This window comes from Bos indicus x Bos taurus, chromosome 2, assembly GCF_003369695.1.
Source record: "Bos indicus x Bos taurus breed Angus x Brahman F1 hybrid chromosome 2, Bos_hybrid_MaternalHap_v2.0, whole genome shotgun sequence".
NCBI classification, from domain to species: Eukaryota; Metazoa; Chordata; class Mammalia; order Artiodactyla; family Bovidae; genus Bos; species Bos indicus x Bos taurus.
The window spans coordinates 20826792-20848090 of NC_040077.1; the positions used below are offsets into that span (position 1 = coordinate 20826792).

Below are 21299 nucleotides of genomic sequence, written 5' to 3' on the forward strand. Positions count from 1 at the left end.
TGTGATTAATTCCATAAACTAGAGTCGAAAATATCTTTAAAAATAAGTTAAAAAATTATTTTCAAATCCACCTAGAGTATGTGATATAATTTATATTTATTAAAACTGATATGATAAAACCATGAATTTATAAAACCTCCATGTAAGCATATTTTCTTTAAAAAGTATTAATTTTGTTATCAAAATACTGGCATTTATTATATGCTAAGTTGCTTTGGTTGTATCCGACTCTTTGCAGCTCTATGGACTATAGCCCGCCTGACTCCTCTGTCCATGGGATTCTCCAGCAAGAATACTGGAGTGGGTTACTATTCTACAAGGAACAAAACTAGAACTTTTTACTAGTGTAAACTGGCCTGTCCTCCAGATTTTTGAATCAGTAGCATTTGTAATATATTATAAGGGATCATCTGTGAGGGTATGAAAATCTCCTTATTTGCTTTGCTGATGTAGTTTAACCATATTTCTCCTAGCAGTAATATTAGTTGCTATTTATTATTACAGAAACAAAACACAGAAACACCTCAAAGTTAGGTGTTTATCTTTGATTTGGAAATTGAGTGGCCCAAATCTCTGCTCCTGTCATTTCCTTCCCTTTCCTATTCTTTAAACTTTGAAGAATTAAAGTTATTATTATTAAATTATTATTAAGAGATATGAGTTCAATGACACTCAAAAGAGAGTTTGAAGGGAGTAAACTTTCAGATTAGGAACCAATGCCTTTACTTGGCCTCTGCTAATGGAGACAGAGGCAAAAGACTCTTCCCTTTCGCTCCCTAGCATTCAAGGTATGTAGCATATTCTGACCCAGAGGTTTAAATCCCAAGGACTTGTCTTGCACAGGGATGAAGGAAGACTTGTCTTGTCTTTGGAAAAGGTGGATCCAGACCCCCACAGTCATGGATAATAGAGATGTAAATCAGTGTGGGAAATCACACCACCTAAACACACATATGCACCCTACAAAGGTACACATTTACTCATTGGTCACAGTGTTGCCTGGAAGCAAGAGACACTAGTTCCTTCAGGACACATAATGTGGGAGTTAGTGCATTTGCTGTTTTTCCTGGGCTGTTGTCTTATAATACATAGTTCTATTTTAATTTTGATATATTCAGACATTCAGCTTTCAAATCCATCTTTAGGAAAGTTCTTAAGTATTATGATAGTTCATTTATTTTGTGAACGATGGGGCTTTAGGTAAAATTATGTTTATGGGTATGTTTCCCCCAAATTGTTTTTTCCTTCATTCATACCATTTCATATATGGTATGCTCTAGGGATAGGCTTCCAAAGTGGCTCAGTGGTAAAGAATCTGCCTGCCAATGCAGGAGACATGGGTTTGATCCCTGGGTTGGGAATATCCCCTGGAGAAGGGCATGGCAACCCACTCCAGTATTCTTGCTTGGAAGATCCTGTGAACAGAAGAGCCTGGTGAGATCCAGGGATTGCAAAAGAGTCAACGTGACTTAGCAACTGATTATGCATGCATGATGTACTTAAGTACATTAAAAAGATATATTTTAAGGATAATGTTAGACTATTCTTCTGTTTCTTAGTTTCTTTGCACATGCTTATCTTATTTAGTAGTTATTAACATTGACTATTCCTGAAGTTTTTACTCTTTATCTTTTCAGAATCTTTAGAAGAACAAGATGTTCTAGATAATAGTACAGAACAGACAGATGACAAAATACCAGATACAGAGCAGACAAACCCAGTGATTGAACAAGCATCTGGCATAGAGGAACCAGAGGAGAAACAAGAAGAGACCGAGAATGAAGAAACCTCAATGAATGAAGACAAGTCAGCAGTTCCCAGAGCTAGTGCTGTTCCTAATCCTGAACTAAGTGGAGAATCTTTGACAATGTAGTAAATACTTCCATGTGCCTTCAACTGGATATTTGTAGTCTTGCTGATGTCAGTTATTGCTTTTTTAGGTGGTACTTTCTTTTTTTCCGCCCCGCCAAAGACATGCTTGGTTTCGTTTGAATTTCAAATTGCCTAGCTATTTCAATATGTCAGACTTACGTCTACTGGCTATTAAAATTAAAAGCAAATGGTGTCAGTAAAGTAAAATCCTTTTGAATGTACAGAAACCCACACTGTTCAGACAACGTTTAGGTATTTTTTTCTGTTCTAAAAGTAAACAAATATAATAGAAGTTTTGTTTTCTTCTTGTGACCTGTAAATACATTTGGCATAGGAAGAACTTTGGTTAGGAATAAGTTCTAATGGCATTTGTTTTATTTTTTATTTTATTTTTTTTTTATGTATGGCATTTGTTTTAAGGAATGAATGTTTAAGGAATGAAACTCAATTAAGATTTTTAATACTTCATTATTAAAATGGATAGAATTTTAACTCTTGTGATATTTGCCAGGGGGTAAAAATCTATTTAGGCATTTACATTAAGAGGTGTGAAAGTTATTACAGTAATAATATAGGCATTTGTGTGAATTCTCAGTAAGAATGCAGTCGAACAGTCAAGTGCAGTGTTACTTTTGATGTCTCTTATTTTGCAGCTGGGCCAGAGGTACCTGATGTATATAATTAGCTTATGTTTACATATTAACATATAGGAAATATCTCTGCACTTGACTGTACTTGAATTTTGAACATTATTTATATTTGTAAAATAATGCTATTATAAGTGAATTTTGTGCTCGTATGTGTATTTTGTTAAGGAAAATAAAGATGATCTGGAAGCAATTTCTTTTTGTTAAATATCTAGACTTCTTCAGACAATAGCTTGGTAGATGACTTAGCTACCTGAAAAGTCTTAGTAGGAAGAGTTCACGATTCAGTAAATCTATAAATTATGCTGAGAAAAAATTATGATCTTTTTATTCAAATTTGTTACCTTTCAAGTTCAGAGAATTAGTGACATTTAGAGGTTCTAATCCGAGGTTAGATTTTTCTGATTCAGGAAAACCTTAGGCCATTTGTAGTTTTTAATTTTGAGAGACATAGTTTTGTGAGAATAGGCAGTTAATTACTAGTAGTTCATTGGATTTAATATGTGTATTAAGGACTAACTGGCAATTTTTTCGACCCAGAATAGTAATTCTTGTTATCTTTTCTATTTTCTTTTTATCTATTACTAAGAAAAAACTATCAAGTTATGCCAAAGGAAGGAATATACAGGAATGGTGTATATGGCAAGTATTTCTAAGTTATATATGGTTTGTTAAAAATTAAATAAAATAACCATTTATTATCATTTAAAAATTCATCTTTATGATTTAATACCTTATATCTGATAGGTTTTTTAAAGGAACCCAAATCTGTTAATAGTCTGAGAGTTTTCAAGATTATAGGATTGGGCTTGAATTCTAGCTCTGCAGTCTTGGGCAAGTCACCTGACCTCACTGAGGTCATGTTTTTTCATCTTTAAAATTGGAAGAATACCTACTTTTTGGAGTATGAGGACAATAAAAAGTAATTAATGTAGTGGGCCTAGCTGACTGTCTGATAGTAGATATTAAGTGGTAGCATTTTATACTCTTGATATCTTTGTGAAATGTGGAAGAGGTCTGAATTCTCCTTCTTGCAGATAAGGAAATGAAAAAACAACATGAAATATAATTTGGCTGGTCAGAATCAAGCCAAAGTTTTCTGTATAGGTTTTCTTTATCTTATACATGTATATAAATGCATAGATTAAGGCAATAGGAACCTGAAACTGTGGCATATAATAATACTACAGAATATAGTCTCCTTTTTCCCTTTTTTGATGAAGCCCATCAGTTTTTTTGGTGTGTGTATTATTGGCCCATAACACTTTAGTAACACTTTGCTGAGTCTTGTTATAAAACATTCAAATTCTGAAAAATGAGTAATCTCAGAGAAATATAATTTAGTGATAGAATTAAGTAGATATCAGAAGTATCTATGGAAGAAGGTTAAAATAGGTGAATTAATGTTAACAGGTAACATGCTGTAATCATGTAGTACCTATTAAAATAGAAACGTTTCTTCTGATATTATAATAAACAGTTAATGGTTGAAGAGTGGTATAGTGTCCTATTTCTGATTATTAAGACTAGTATAAATGAGGAAAAGCAAACTAATCAGTGCTGTGAGCTAGAGTAACCTTCGCTTCCCTACTTACTAATGCTCAACAGGTCATCATGTAAACTTCTCACTATGCCCTTAGCATAATCTACAAACATGTCTGGCTTTTCTCTCTGTCTCTCTTCCATCATTATGCTGAAGCCTTAGGGTGTCTTTCAATTCTCTGACTAAGCTAAACCCTTTCCCACCTTAGGTCTCAGTTTAAATGTTCTTTCCTCAGAGAGATGCCCTCCCAAGCTCTGTATCTAAAGCTGGTCTCTGCCTTTTACTCAATCCTGTCATGTTATTATAATCTATGAGTATTTTATCTGTTTATTAGTTTACTGTATTTCTTCAAGACTTAAGAGTCTTTGTGTGCAAGGTTCTGTCTTATTTACCTTTGTATCTCCAGAGCCTGGTACAGTGTTTGACACATTTATTATTTATTAGGTGAATGAATAACTTTGTTGCTAAATTCAGCAAAAACTCAGTTCTTACCTAATTCCATTGACACTCTTGGGTGCTCCCTTTAGTTTGAAACACTTTTTTCTTTTGGCTTTTGAGTTCTCCCACTATTGTTCTCTTACTCCTCTGCTCCTTTTCTCTCAGTGTCCTCTGCAGGTTTCCCTTCCTCTGCCCATCATTTACATGTTGGTGTTTCACCTTTCTACCTTGTCAGCATTTCTTCACTCTGTGTATTCTCTCTCTAAAGGCTCTCATCAACCCCCATGGACTTAATTACATCTGTCTCTCTCATTCTCAGATCTTCAGCCTTGATCTCTTTCCTTCACTTTAGAGTGATAGATATACCTGCCTACTGGAATGACTGTCTCTCCCAATCAATTTATTAAATAGTGAACACTATTTTCTCCTTCAAAACCTTCAAAAAGTTTCTATGTTTCAGTTTAATTTCTGTGCTTCTCATCTTATCAATAGTGCTACTGTGCAAGCTAGAAACTAGAGTTTGTCCACTCATTCCTTTCCCCTTTTTCTTGTACCTTAACTGTCATTTTCTGTTTCCTAAGCATCTTCCTGTTATATTCTCATTTCTCCATCCCATTAACCTTACATTAATGATAGTAAACATTTGCATTCTTACTATGTACCAAGCAACATGCTAACTGTTGTTTAAGTATTATTTGTTCCTTGGCAACAACCCTGTGAGGATTTTTTTCTCTGGGTTATAGATAGGAAAACATGTATAGAGAGTAAGCAACTGGATAAGTGAAAAATCTGAGACTTGAATGCAGGCAAATAACTTCAGGTGGCTCAGACCATAAAGAATCAGGCTGCAATGCAAGAAACCCAGGTTCAATCCTTGGGTCAGGAAAATTCCCTGGAGAAGAGAATGGCTACCCACTCCAGTATTCTTGTCTGGAGAATCCCATGGATGGAGCAGCCAGGTGGGCTACAGTCCATGGGGTCGCAAAGAGTCAGACACAACTGAGCAATTAACACATACACACACATATGACTTTAGAAGTCTTACTTCTTATTACTGTTGTACTGCCTTCTAATTTAGGCCTCCTTCATCTCAAAACTGTTTCTTAACTGGTTTCCTTGTCTCCAGTCTTGTCCATGGCTATCTATTCTGTCTACTTCAGCCTGAAAGAGTTTTCATAACTGGAAAACGAATCATGTCATACCATTGCTTAAACCCTTTAATTATTCCTCACTGTTCTTAGAATGAGGTCCAAAGTTACCCATACGGCTTACAAAGCCTGTGTAACTTTGCTCCTAGTTTCTTCTGGCGTTTCTCACTACAGCTGCTGCCACTGTTTCTCTGCCCCTGTACCCCCACACTTTCAGTACAGCTATACTGTTATCTCTGTTTGCAAATGCAGTGTTTTTTCCTAATCCCCCGCTCTTCCTCTGCCTGGGATATTTTCCCACTTGCACAGACAGGAGGACACTCAGTTGTTGGATTCAAGTGACATAGTTCCAGTCAGAATCCAAGTTTAGAAATCTTGCTAATTATTAAGCTATGCTCTTTATTTTTGTACTTGGTCTTTCTCACTACCAGGCAAGAATACAGGAGTGGGTAGCCATTCCCTTCTCCAGGGGATCTTCCCAAACCAGGGATCAAATCTGGGTCTCCAGCATCGCAGGCATATTCTTTATTGTCTGAGCCACTGGGGAAGCCCAGTGCATTGGACACACAATCACTATTGTTTGCTGAACATAACTGAATCTGAAGAGCTATCTTTTCATGTAGTGAGGGGAGAGGTTCTAATTATATAATTTTCATTAAACATTATATGCTGGGTGCTAGAAATACTAAATGTCTTACATGAAGTCATGGGGAGAGTTAGCGCCTAAGCAAGTTAGAACTCGAATCTCAGCTCTTAATGTAGGATGCTTTATATTAAACCACTGTTTTTATACTGCCAATAATTATTGGTGTTAGAGTTTATGTATTTAAAATATGTAACATGTTTATTTCTATTTCCAGCTGGCAGTAACTACTTAACTATCTTAAAACTTCTTTTCTTATTTTTTCCTTTATTTTACCTTATAGTATTACTCTACAATAATGCCTGTTGGACTGCGCTCAAATCAGTTAGTGGAAGGGTCAAAGAATGAGGATAATTTGTGGAATTATAGCAATTTTGAGACAATTATGGATACAGATCTGCTTTAGAAAATTGAAAGAAAATAATGTGGTGTCATTATCTAGTATAACATCAATTCATTGTAAGAATTATAGAAGAGATTTACATACAGTTTATGAACTCTTAGAGCTATTAAAATAATAAAAGTATTTACATGAAGACAGACTAAGACAGAGATGATTGTGAATTGATGATCTGCCAAATCTTACAGTTTGTAATTTGACTTGTTTTAGAATTATTAAAGACCTAAATATATTGACTCTACCAAATTAGTATATTGTCACCCTGGTTATTTAACTTATATGCAGAGTATATCATGTGAAACGCTGGGCTAGATGAACCACAGGCTGGAATCAAGATTTCTGGGAGAAATACCAATAACGTCAAATATGCAGATGACACCAGCCTCATGGCAGAAAATGAAGAGGAACTAAAGAGCCTCTTGATGAAAGTGAAAGAGAGTGAAAAAGCTGGCTTCAAACTCAACATTCAAAAAAGAGATCATGGCATCTGATGATGTCACTTCATGGCAAATAGAGGGGAAAAAATGGAAACTGACAGACTTCATTTTCTTGGGCTCCAAAATCACTGCAGATGGTGATTGCAGCCATGAAATTAAAAGATGCTTGCTCCTTGGAAGAATGGCCAACCTAGACAGCATATTAAAAAGCAGAGACATTACTTTGCCAACAAAGGTCCATCTGGTCCAAAGCTCTGGTTTTTCCAGAAGTCATGTATGGATGGGAGAGTTGCACTATAAAGAAGGAAGGCTGAGTGCCAGAGAGTTGATTTTTTTTTTGAACTGTGGTGTTGGAGAAGACTCATGAGAGTCAGTTGGATTGCAAGGAGATCAAACCAGTAAATTCTAAAGGAAATTGTTCCTGAATATTCATTGGAAGGACTGATGGTGAAGCTGAAACTCCAATACTTTGGCCACCCAATGCAAAGAGCCGCCTCATTGGAAAAGATCCTGATGCTGAGAAAGATTGAAGGCAGGAAGAGAAGGTGATGACAGAGGATGAGATGATTGGATAGCATCACTGACTCGATGGACATGAGTTTGAGCACACTCTGGGAGATAATGAAAGACAGGGAAGCCTGGTGTGCTGCAGTCCATGGGATTGCAGAAAGTTGGACACAACAGAGCGACTGAACACCACCACCAAATTAGTAAAGCAATAAAACAAAGAGTTTTTGTTGTGAACTGCAAACAATAAACTTAGTTTTAAATAGTTCATTGCTAGAGCTTCAGTTTCTGTCTCAGTGAAACCCAGTTGAGATAATCACACAGTAACATGGTCAGAGATAAAGAGGAACAGCTGCTAGAAAAAAGACAGGAACCCTAGTCAGTCTTCCTCATAGTCACCTGGTCAGTTGACTTTATTATGCACACACAGAAAAACAGAAGCAAATGAAACTGGTTAAGTGTGCTGGTGACCTTCTTTAAGGTGATTTATATCCACAGATTCAGGCTCTGAGTTTAGACTGATAAACTTATAAATATAGAAAAGTACATTTATTAGAATATAACCATAAGAATACAAATAAAGTGAATTAAAATTATTAATGAGTACAGAATTTTTATCAATCCATAAACTTTGTATCAGCCTAATTTCTTTCCTCCTTGGAAACTAATCTACATTTTCTACTTTAATACTATTTTAAAATGCCTTTAAAAATTATTTATTAGATAGTAGGTGTCCCCCCAGTTACCTTTATCAGTTTACCTTTGTATGAAACTTATATTGCATTCGATTTCCTATTCTTTTTCCTCCAAAGCTCCTGTTATATGTAGTTTAATTTATACTACTCATGGGTTTTAGGAAAAGAAAATACTATCCACTTTCATACCTCTATATTACTTGATGTTTTTTAAAACCTAGATTTTCTGTTTTATGCATTTTTCTCTTTTTTAAAAAAATATTTGTGCCTTCCTTTTTTTTTTTTTTTTTTGGCAGCAAAATTGATAGAATCTGGAAGCACTCTGAGAAGATTAAAAAAAGTTCTCAAAATCTCCCTCATAAATTAGTTTAAGTTCTTATTCCAGGATTATATGAGAACGGGCCAAATTTTCAGCTGCCAAAGACGTTTACCAGATCCCTGGCACTTGATTTAGGAAAACTGGGAAAAATTTATTTTTGTGAAAATAAGTATTTCTATCTTAAGTCTGGTTTTGAAGGATGAAGAAAGTGGGGAATTAAATGAACATTTTTTTTTGAATACCTGTTCTTGGTCAGGCCCTGTGCCCTGGATACTTTCATATACATTCTCATATAGTCTCACACAGCCATGTGAGGGGCTGGAATCCTGTCAAGCAGGGATTAAATGAATTCCCCAAGATTACTTAATTTATGGATAGTAAATGGAATTGAAACCTAGGATCTCTAAGTTCTGTCCTTTTCACTACCTATGAGTTTTCTCCTCCTCTGTTGGCTGAAAGAAATAGACTCAGGCTCTTGGGTTTCTCATTTTTGTGATAACTCAATTGTTACTTCTTCAGGGCAGTCTTCTGTTAACCTAACACTTGTCAGACTTTCCACTCTGACGTACCCTCCTCTTGAAATTCTTTCATAATATTATCTTTTGCACCAGACTATGAACTCGTTGAAGTCAAGGCCATATCTGGTTTTGCTTATTATATTCCCAGTGCCTGGTGTATAGAAGAGACAATAAATTATCTGTTGAATAGTAGTATGCATGAACCTACCCATATGCACAATGGGAAATACTACTGTAGTCTTTAGTGCAGATTTTATAGTGTGAAGGAGTTTGCAAATCTCAAATTATTTGAATTATTGAGAAGGGAAAGGGCCAGAAAGTTTGTTCCTCACAACTTAGGAAAATTTCAACTGATGCTTTTGTCTTTTTTTTTTTCCTTTTTTTAAAGTCCATTGTCCACATTGCTGTTGGAGTGTTCTAAAACACAAATTTCAAAAATTATTGTCAGGCTCACTTGTGTCTGGCTACCTCCTTGGGTGGCTTGTAAGCATGCCCTTCTTTTCTGGCCTTGTTTCCTACTGTTCTCCCTCGCCTTCTGACCACACTTCTGAGAGATGCCTCGCACTGATCTTCCATGATGCTACTCCTGTCAACTCTCATTTCCTGAAGAGCTAACTCTGTAATCCGAGTGACTTCCTCAACCTCCCTAAGCAGTTACTTGCTTTTTGTTCCTATTGTTCTTTATACACCATGTAGAACTTGTAATCTCCTGACCTCTTGTTTATTGTCTGCCTCCCTCGTTTGATTGTTAACACAGAAAAAAGGCCATGTTGCTCAGTCTTGTATTTCTCACTTTTGCATTCCTCCAACAGAACAGCACAGATTAAAACAAAACTGAAAGCTGGCATGGTGTCAGCTACCTGTCCGTTTAGAGAATGGATTCCTGTGATAGACCTGAGTTGATCAGCACTAGTGGTTGGTATGCTACTTCTATCTGTAACTCCTACAAATACAGGAATTGGGGATACAAAGTGAGAAGGAGTAGCTCAAGATATGAGAAAATGGGAACTGTATGAGCACCTTGAGGATGGGGAGGATTCATTTGTTTTGAATTCTTAATGTCTGAGATAGATGCTTAATAACTGTGAATGAACCAAGCTGAAGATGGCCTAAGAGCTGGTGTGCTGAGGGGCACCACAGGGTCAGAGCTCTTCCTTGATTCACGTGAGTCTGTTATTTGGGTATGATTTCTAAATTGTATCTGTAATTTGGGTTCTTTAGAAAATTTCCATTCTTGAAGATCCCTACTCTCCCCACCCTCGATCCCATATTTTAATTACCTATGGAATGGTGTTTTTAAAAAATCTCATTTTTATGTTTATTTTCTCATTTCTGACCATTTAATGTTGCAACTGACATTAAGTTAGAATTTTCTGGATTAAGCTGCTGGTTTTGGACATTGTATCTGTTGGAGCCCAGACACAAAAACATCTTAAAATTGAGTACTTTTCCTCAAAAAATCATTAAACATGAGGTATACTGTACATGGCAAATGTAATTCAAACTTGCTTAGTGTGTTATAGTTTATGAATTATAGTCAGCTATTTTTTTTCTGAAAATGAGAAAGGCTACTTGTGCCTTAATGTCTATAGCAAGAATTATAAAGGCTTTGCCTACCTGCCAAGAGTTGACGTATTTTATTAAATTAGTAGGGTTTAAAAAAAACCTTTCCTAGGAATAGATGAAATCAAATTTTGGAATGAATTTGTATTCTCAATTATGAGTCTTCATACAGCCAAAGAATACATGACTTTTCAGAATAGGATGTTGTGAATTTTATAAAATGAACTGAGTATTGACTGAAATAAAATTTATACGCTTGAAACATGTTTTGGGTGGATGTTGTAGACTCTTTTCAACACGATTTTTTTCTTTTGGTTTTTAAAGACCTGGATTCTTTTTGATGTTTGTATGATCTTTCTTCAACAGGGCAATCTCCTGTAGTTGGGCTTGATGAAAGTAAATGGTATTTTATTTGTTTAATACAGCCACAGTCCTTACTGAAGAGTGGGGATTTTTCCTTTCCTGCTGCCATTTCCCCCCTACCCCCACCCTCCACCCTGCCACACCTCCTCCCCTCCCCCAACCAGCAAATGCAGGGGCAGCAGCTGTTCAGGTTTTAATAGATTCTGATAAGACCAATTTATCCTAGCAAACAATTGTTAGCAATAGTTTGAAGCAAGCATGAATGTTCAGCACTCCTTTTAGAATAGGATGGCACAAGACTACTAAATTGTGAGTCAGGACAGTAGTGCTGTGAGCTTCGAGTGGGCAGAGGAAAAGGGGAGCAGATGACTTCCCTTCTAAGGAAGAAGCAGAATTCTGGACTGCCTTGTGCAGATGAGTAACAAGAGGTATGTGGCTGACACTTCTGTTTTCAACAGTGCCTCCTCCAGTAGACATGTAAACAATTCAATTTGTGCATTATAGGTTTTATTGCTTTTAAAGTGATTTATGTCCTTATCTCTGCATTATTGCCCACAAGATACTGCCCTCTGTCAGAAGGGCTGTGCTATCTAATTTTTTAGACCTTTGTCTTCATTAGTACAGCAATTTTAGCTTGTGATCATTGTACTAGCCCTCACTGATAAGCTAAGACACTGCAAGATTCATGGTACTGACATCTAACCTTGCCACTGGCTTCTTGACCCTTCTACTTCCGAAACATAGGTTCATTTTTTTTTTTTTAAACCCAAGGTAGAACTCCATCTATTTTTCACACACATTGTGGGCAGTTTAAAGGTTGGTCAGAATCAAATATTGTGCTTTCAAATTTGATAATGTATGAGTACAGAAGGATGACCTTTGATACATGGTTATACATCAACATGACATGAGCAGTAAATGCAGCAATTACCTTTACCTCATTGAAATGGTACTTTAGTTTTCATCTTCAGAGCAATTACTGCAAAAACAAAAAAATGCATTTAAGTTCTCATAACAGTTGCAAAATAAGTATCTTTGGAAACAGTCCTAATTTATGAACGTATTTTCAATATGAGTTTGGTGTTCATAGGATGAAATATAGTTCACTTATCAAAAGATCTTGACATGATAATGTTAGGCAGGTTTCTGTAAATCTACTTCGTGTTTTATAAATATGTGATTTTTCAAAAGGATTAAATGGAAGAGGTGTATACAAGAGGTGTACCATTTGTGTTTTGAAACATTGAAGTCTGTGCCCGGTGGTCATCTAAAGGAGTATTTAATGGTGATAAGGATCTTTATGATATGATCATACACAGCTGCATGTAGCTTCTACCACTATTTATGGGATTGTTGCCCCAGTGTGTTAATTTAAATATTTATTTCTCCATTAATGAGTGCCTCCTGTGTGTCAGGCACTGGAGATGTAGAATGAGTGTGACATGGACCCTACTCTCAGGGAGTTCATTGTCTACTCAGTGGTTAATCTAATAGGTCAGTTCTATCTTAAGTCCCAAGATAAAGAAGCAGTAAGTTGACTTAGTAAGTCCTAAGTGAAGTATTCATAGGACTTAAAAAGTTAGGAGACCAGGTTTGCATTTTGACTCAGCCAATTTCCAGTAGTATGACCTTGTGGGGAAGTTAGGTAATCTCTCTAAACCTTGGTTTCCTTGACTATTGAGAAATGATATGTAATGCATGGAACTGCTGTGAAAATTAAATAGGGAATGTGGACTAGAATGGGAAACTTCCTTGTCTACTTCCCATCCTTTCTTTATCTCCTCCTACACCTCTCATCCGGTTTACTGTTTCTCTATAAATTCCTCTCTTTCTGGTATAGAGGTTGTTAACAAGGATCCAGGGAGTCCAAGGGCCTCTGGAAATTTTCTACAGGATTTTATGTGTGTATGTGCACATTTTTCTAGGAAAAGAATACATAACTTTCATCTAATTTTCAAAGGGGATCACAAGTCAGTAAAGCAGGAATGCTGCAGCTCTCTTCTAAGAGAATAGCTAAGTACCAAAGATACTAGTTAACATCAATGTTTAATAATATTAAAAACAACAATTGAATCTCAAGATCCTTTTCTTTGGGCATTAAAGAACCCATCAAATTACCCCCATGGCCAGAAGCTATACATGAGGTACAAAGCATCAGTGCCACAGCAGTGGCAAAATTAGTATAAAAATGGAACTGAAGTTCAGTGTGTGAGTCTTGCATGTTTTTAGATTGCTGATAGCTTTATCAGTGATCACTTTTAGACATGAGAATTGCTTAAAACTCATCAGGTTAGTGAGATTGCATTTTGAAAATAAGATAGGGGTATTGTAAGGAATCACAAGGTATCTTACTGGTTTTGATGTTATAAGTAAAGTTTCACCATCCTACCCCAAACACCTACTTGTTGCCTCCCCTCAACCCAGGAACTTCCTGCTCATGAAATGATGTCATAAAATTAGCTTTTCACCAATACTTGTCTGTCTCCTTCTCTTGGTTTTTAATACAGGAAATCTAAGTGCAATGATCAAAATTTTAAAAGCTATTTCACTGCATTCTATCACTGTAACACATTAACTGCTTTCTCTTCCTTAGGTTCCCTTTCACTCTTTAGATCTTTTAGCTTATGTATGTGTTTTATAAATTGATAAAAACACAGTTGCATTCTTTATTGTTTTTTGTCTGTGCTGGGTATTCACAGCCTTTTCTCGTTGCGGTGAGCAGGGGCTACTCTCTAGTCGCAGTGCACTGGCTTCTCATTGCAGTGGCCTTCCTTCTTGTGGAGCATGGGCTCTAGGGCGCACAGGCTTCAGTAGTTGTGGCTCCTGGGCTCCAGAGCATAGTCTCAGTAATTGTGGCACACGAGCTTAGTTGCTTTGTGGCATTTGGGATCTTCCTGGATGGATAAGGGAAGGAACCTGTGTCTCCTGCATTGGCAGGTGGATTCTTTACCACTGAGCCACCAGGGAAGCATCCCCCGCCCTGTCCCCGTGCAGTTGTATTCTTAAACCAAACTGTGAGCAAGAGGCTCTCTGTGGTGTTCCACTTGTTCCTGTAGCTTTTCTCACATGAACTGTTATGAAAATCTTGAGTCAATTATTGACCATTCCATAGCACCTGAAGCCATGGGCATTTGGTCACTGGGAAGAGGTTTGAACCCTTAAACCTTTACAGGCCATTGAACAGCTGTCAAGTGGTAATGAGTTTTTCCTTTACACTCAAGCAAAAGTAGGCCGAAGGCTTGAATGCATGGTTTTACTCCTTTCCCTATCGTCTCTGCTTACATTTCTCCTTCAGAATGTACCTTAAGTTTGAGTTTGTACATTTGCTTTGTAGGTCTAAACCTATTGCATTTTCAAGTGAGTTTCATCCCAGAGTTAATTATGACAGTGAAAAAAAGTAGATGGTCAAAATGTTCAGGAGTGGGCAAGTTTTTAAATAGTGCATTTAAATATTTTTGAAGTATTTTTAATAATGAAAGAAAATACTCAAGATTTGATATTAAGAGAAACATGGATATAAAGTTACAGGTGTATATACAGTCTGGTCTCATATACAAGTATATGAAAATAAGACTAAATATAGATCTATCTATAAATAGATACAGATATATGAGAGGGAGGGGTTTATACAAATATAACAAATTTTAACTAATCATATTGGGTTATAGTATGTGTTACTCTGTTTTTTCATCTTTTCCCCCAGACTTTCCCAAACAATATCAAGAATGTGCATTACTTTTAGAAAGTCTAATTTTTAAATTAAAAATCTAGAGTAATGAGATCCAACAAATTACTGTGTTACAGAAAGATTTTTAATTCAAGTTAATAGTTCTGTTATTCCAAAATTCAGAACATTTTTGTATGTGCAAATTCTGGGGAAACAGTTCATTTTCAGAAAAGGCAGAGAAAAAAGTGAGTTTATCTGGGCAGTAAAAATATAGAGACCTCTGTTGTTACTTTGGAATAAAGAATAGAAATGAACGTTTTATAAAAAATATGGAGTTAGAAATTAGGAAGGAATCTGAGAAACTTAGATTTTTTTTCTTTCAGCAGCTTGAATAAAGTGCTCTCCACCTATGTAGAATGGTTTGGAAGCCCTGGTACATCTACATACTTTCTCCTCCTTCCTTTATTTGCACAAAGCCATACACAGCTCATTAATTCCTTTAATTAAAAGGAATGAATCAAAGGTTTTTGTCTTCTAATAAGTAGTTGCTTTATTTTTATGTAATATGACACCATAATCTTTAATCTTCCCTTAATATATTTCTTTGGAAATCTAACAAGTTATGGAGACTGCTTCTTATGGATGGGTTCTGATAAACATTGAGAAATAATCACAAACACAGAATACAGTGATGTGTCTTAGTGCAGATTGCTCTAGAATCGTCATATGATAGCAGTTATAGCAAAATCTGACTCAAGCTTCCCAAATTGAGAATTTGTGGCAATTTGTGAGAGAGATGAGAATGAATTTCATGATTTAGAGAATTAGGTAAATTATAATATATTTAGAGATTTGTAGAAATATTTACTTTTTTGGGTAGTTATTTTAAATGTCCATTTATGTACAGCAGTGTACCTGGAGGCCCCTCTGATGTGCTGGTTTTCTACTAGGGAAACTGTAATTGACTGAAAGTTTAATATATACCCAACCTGCTATAAGACATCTTATATATACAGTGTAATTTGATCCTTAGAAGAATTCTTTGAAATAGAAATTATTTATCCTCATTCTTTAGATAAGGAAATTGAGGTTCCTGGAAATTCAGTAATGCATCAAAGGTCACACAGCTGATAAGTGGGAAACACAGGATTTGAACCTAGGTTGATCCATAAATGAACCTTCCCTGGTGGCTCATAGGCTAAAGAGTTTGCCTGCAGTGTGGAAGACCGGGGTTCGATCCCTGGGTCAGGAAGGGCTCCTGGATAAGGAAATGGCAACCCACTCCAGTATCCTTGTCTGGAAAATTCCGTGGACAGAGGAGCCTGGCAGGCTATAGTCCATGCGGTCACAAAGAGTCAGACATGACTGAGTGACTTCACTTGATCCACAAATGTTTCACTATATTGCACTACTTCCAGTCTTACCTATTTGTTCAAATTTACTTTTTACTAGCAATATTCTCTTTATCTTGTATACATTAAAGCGATTAAAATATCCTGTAAAAATGTTCCATAGTAATACTCTGAGGGAAATCTTGAAGAGTTCTTTTGGTAAGATGAACACTCCTTGGGTTGCCCACATTTTGTGAAACAGTACTGGAGATGTTACTATTATTTTAGAAGCTAAAAAAGAATATGGTACTGCTTGCTGGCTCCTCCTCTGCTTAGTTAGGGGCAGTATGCATTCTTTCCGCTTTCACTGTTAGCTCTGTTTCTTTTGTGCTACCATACAGAGTTGAGTTGATTCATGACAAAAGCATGTACATAAATTACCTTTCTATTCTTGGTGTTATGTGAATTTCTACAACCAATATTCAAATTCTTTGATTCTGGTGCCATTTAAAAAATTGTCTTCCCATTGAGATTTTTACTGAAAGCACTGAGAAATATTAAAAAAAGATGTCTTATCAAAATCTTTTCCTGAGTACATGTCAGATGCTTCTTTGATTTATACAAAGGATGAATATTTCTTCCTGGATCTCACTATCACTGAGGGACTAATTGTCTCTTTACATACCTTCAACTCTCACTTAGAAGGTACTTGGCAAACAGTATGTGCTTCATGAGTATTTGCTGAACTGGAATTGTTTCTTAGCAGGCACTGTGCCTCTGATATAGATGATCTTCTTATCAGCTCTGAAATTTAATATTTTTGAAATGAAGAAACCTTGATTTTGAATTTCTTTGTGCCTCTAGGTCTTCAAATGATGCCAGGAGGGAAGGATATGGACTGCTGCTGTCCACAGCTCCCACACCTTGGATTTTACCTAGAGGTCTAGGCGTTGATGACCAGCTACCTTTCTCTATTTAACCTTTGGTTACATGTACTGGCCTCACGAAGGACCTCATACTAGTCAGCTACCTTTCTAGGCCCTTTCCCCTTCCATCCTCTCCCTTCCTTCTTCTGTGATCATCCTTTGCTGACCTGCATCCCCAGGACTTTGCATGTCCTTCTATTGAATTTGGGGTATCAGCTTTCCCCCAGTCCTTTATGGATTTTGCATGTAGTTTCCATGACTCTGATTCTTATGTGTAATTCATGCACTGTGATGTTCCTATTCACAAAGAATAGGAACAAACTTCTACTAACACATACTGCTGTTAGACATTATCACCAGATGTTTGGGAAGGCAGGTAAGGAAGTAGTTCTGGGCTGTAAGACTCAGGCCCTCCCAGGAGAGTTAGGAGGAAGTGGGACGTCCTGTTGCTTCCAGTCACTTTAACAGGCTCGGCCTCTCTTGATGTTTCCCAAGAGTAGTCTGAGGCCACCTCCATCAGCTTTCACAGGATGTGACATCTCTCCTAGCAGCCTAGGGAGTGCTGGTTTTCACGCTATATTCCACAAACCCCCTAGACTCCACAAGTCCTGTCATTCCTCAAACATTTGACTTGTCTTTAATGTGGATCTGTAGTAACTTTAAAAAATGTATACACAATGTATTTAACAATTTTTAACACTGAAGGCCACTAATTTGTGTTCTCAGTGATGGATTGATTTCATAATACATAAATGTTGTAAATTAGAATTTATAAAATAAATTCATTCGTAACAGATATTGGCAGTCTCTGTGGGCAGCCTTTATTCTCACTCCATGCTGTTCAGACATGAGCCCTATACTTCTCTCAGATTGCGGCCCCTCTCATCTCTCCTCTGGGTTACTTGTAACAGGCACTCATTCACTCTCCTCACAATCCATTCCTAGCAGCAGCCAAAGTAAGCCTATTAGGAGGGTGTGATGACTCCTCTACTCAAAAACTTTCCCGTATTTTCCCATCCTTTTGTTCCAGGTGGCACTAGTGGTGAAGAACCTGCCTGCCAATGCAGGAGTTTGATCCCTGGGTTGGCAAGATCCCATGGAGGCGGGGATGGCAACCCACTCCAGTATTCTTGCCTGGAGAATCCCATGGACAGAGGAGCCTAGCGGGGTACATAGGGTTGCGATCGAAGCGACTTAGCATGCATGTTATTGTTTTGTTTTTTAATTGAGATATAATTGACACATAGCATTGTATAAGTTTAAGATGTACCATGTGTTGATTTGAAATAATAATTATAAATTATAAAATGATTACCACTATACTATTAGCTACTTTTCCATCCTATCAAATGGTTACCATTTCTTTCTGTGGTGAGAAAGTTAAGATCTACCCTCTTAGCAATGTTCTAGCATAAGACGCAGCATCATTAGCTACAATCACCATGCTGTGTATTAGATCCCCCAAATTGTTTATCTGTCTCTGGAAGTTTATAACCTTTGACCATTATCTCCCCATTTCTCCCACCATCCCCAAACCCTGATAACAACCACTCTACTCTGTTTCTCTGAGTTTGTCTTTTTAAGACTGTCTATATAAGTGATCGGAGAAGGCAATGGCACCCCACTCCAGTACTCTTGCCTGGAAAATCCCATGGACGGAGGAGCCTGGTAGGCTGCAGTCCATGAGGTCACTAACAGTCAGACATGACTGAGTGACTTCACTCTGACTTTTTACTTTAATGCATTGGGGAAGGAAATGGCAACCCACTCCAGTATTCTTGCCTGGAGAATCCCAGGGACGGGGGAGCCTGGTGGGCTGCCATCTATGGGGTCGCACAGAGTTGGACATGACTGAAGCAACTTAGCATCAGCAGCATATAAGTGATGTCAAACAGTATTTGGCTTTCTCTGGCTTATTTCACTTAGAACAGTGCCCTCAGGGTCCATTCATGTTGTTGTAAAGGGCAGGATTTCTTCCCATTTATGGGTGGATGATATTTCATTGTGTATATAACACATCATCTTTGTCCATTCATCTGTGACAGGCATTTAGGTCCATAGTTTAGGTTCACAGTTCCCCGTATTACCTAGAGTAAAAGCCCAAGACATTGCAATGGCTTATAAAGTCCTACACTACCTACCCTCACCCCCTGCTTGATGTTCCTGTTCTAATTATCCCATCTCTCTTTGGCTTTGCTGTCCTCCTTGGTCTTCCTCCAACATGCCAGCCATACTCCTGCCTCAGAGCCGTTTTTTCTTAATGGTCCTTCTGTTTTAAACATTTTTGCTTAGCTGGACACTCCAACCCCAGGTCTTTACGCAAATACCAACCTGCCTTGCCTAACCTGACAACACCTTCTTTAAAATATCCCTCCATTCCCTTTCCTGCTTTTTTCTTCTATTAAAATTGTCTAAAACTTCTCTATTGTCATTAACATTCAATAGGAGTATTATCACCATCTAATGTACTATATATTTGGCATCTTCATTTTGCAATTCTTCCCCCTATAGAAAGTAATCCATGTTGCCAGAAATTTCTGAATGTTTTTGTTCCCTCCAGTATTCCCTGTAGATAGTAGTTGGTAGTTATCAATAAATATTTGTGTTCTCTAGGAATAATCCACGAGCCCCAGAACGTTAGTAAATAACTAGATTTTTCTGGGAATTTTGCAGGGGGAGATGGACAAGATGGTTTATGTCCAAGGGGGAGATTCTCCTTTCAATTACTCCTTTCCTGAGAATAGAGACCAAATTGTTTTGACTTGAGAGATGCTCTCCCTGGATATCACTATAAATAGATGCTTTTTAGGTCAGTACAACATATAATCAAGCAGATTAAGTGATAATATTTATGAGGATCTGAGAGTGAGATGTGCCATAATGCACAAGTCAACTGGATTTTGGAGGAAAAAGGATTTATAAAAATTCTTTTTAACATTATCTCAAATGCAATGATCTAGATAAGCTAAATAAGTATTTTTCCTCTATTTTTCCTAACCCCCAACCACCAGCTACCTCCCTCCTCATCTCCATCCCCGTCCCCCAGCTGATGAAGTAAAGCCAAACTTATTGTCCAAATGGTGGATTACCTAAGGCATTTGCTTTTACCTCATGACTTTTCCTGGAGAAGGAAATGGCAACCCACTCCACTATTCTTGCCTAGAGAATCCTTTGGACACGAGTCTGGTGGGCTGCTGTCCATGGGGTTGTGCAGAGTTGGACACGACTGAATCGAGTTAGCAGTAGCAGCAGCAGCAGCATGCCTTTTCTGTTCCCCACCTGGAATGGCAATATGAAAACAATTAAGGTAATTAACATTATTACTTACGGTAAAAATTTGGGTGGGGAAGAAAACAAGTATTGACTAAAAGGAAATTTGAAGGGTCTGCATGGATTGTCTCTCCATGTATTTTGTTAGCACATATAATTGATAGCAATATTAAGGCATTAAAAATATTATTTACTTCCTGGTTTGCATTATTAGCTCACATGTATTTCATTAACACACATGAGCAAGAGTGATACATAGCAACAAGTGAGCTTTCTTTACCAGCCATTGTGCAAGTTAGCATGTGGCTATTTTAAAGGCTGATCTACTAGTATTTGTAAATGTAAACACCTCTGTGTGCTATGGTGACATCTTTAAGTAATTGAAAGCTCAGCGTGAAAGTTGTGTCCAGCCTAAAGACCACTCTCAGTTAAAAGGTTAATCCTTTTAATAGTTAAATAGGCTGCCCTCTAAGACACATCTCAGAGAAGAGAATTTATTAGGTATAATCTCATTGGGTATGCAAGGTAAATAACCTCATTAAAACTAAAATGTGAAGGAGATGCAGTACTATTCAAATAGGGCAAAAAGGGGCCAACAAGGTAAAACAGAAAGCAGTTATGGAAAGTCAACCACTGCTTTTATTTTGTGTTTCATATTTTGTGCTGAATAAGCAGATTAAAACGGTGAACTGCCTAGCATCAAGAAGAGCCTAAAGGAAAAAGGCCTGGATAAATTCTTTTGGTGAAAAAGCAACAGATTAGAGCATAGCCTGTTGGGCATGCATTAGCTGAATAATCTCAAAGAGTGGGAATGCTGGTTTCCACAAGTGTTCTTCAAAGGGCTATAAATGAAGTGATCCTTCCTGGATCTAAAACCCTAATAGACCTTGAACACTTGTTTTCCCAAAGCATGGGTACCCTTGATGGATGACTTGACTAACTGTCTTTTTATTTGACTAAGCTCCCTTGTTATGTTGGAATTTCAAGATCATTATTTCTCAATGAAAAATTC

At 37.1% G+C, this 21299-nt stretch overlaps 1 protein-coding gene across 3 annotated transcripts in view; it reads left to right on the forward strand.

Moving 5' to 3' along the window:
* The window catches only part of LNPK (lunapark, ER junction formation factor), a 93929-nt gene extending 86997 nt beyond the window's left edge, over positions 1–6932 (forward strand). For 2 of the 3 annotated variants that reach the window (XM_027557080.1, XM_027557075.1), the window contains one exon: positions 1638–6932. In XM_027557080.1, the coding sequence (XP_027412881.1) occupies positions 1638–1873 (236 nt within the window). In that variant the 3' untranslated portion in view covers positions 1874–6932. The remainder of the gene's footprint in view (positions 1–1637) is intronic. The other variant, XM_027557089.1, reaches the window with a different exon arrangement.
* Positions 6933–21299: the final 14367 nt, after the last annotated feature.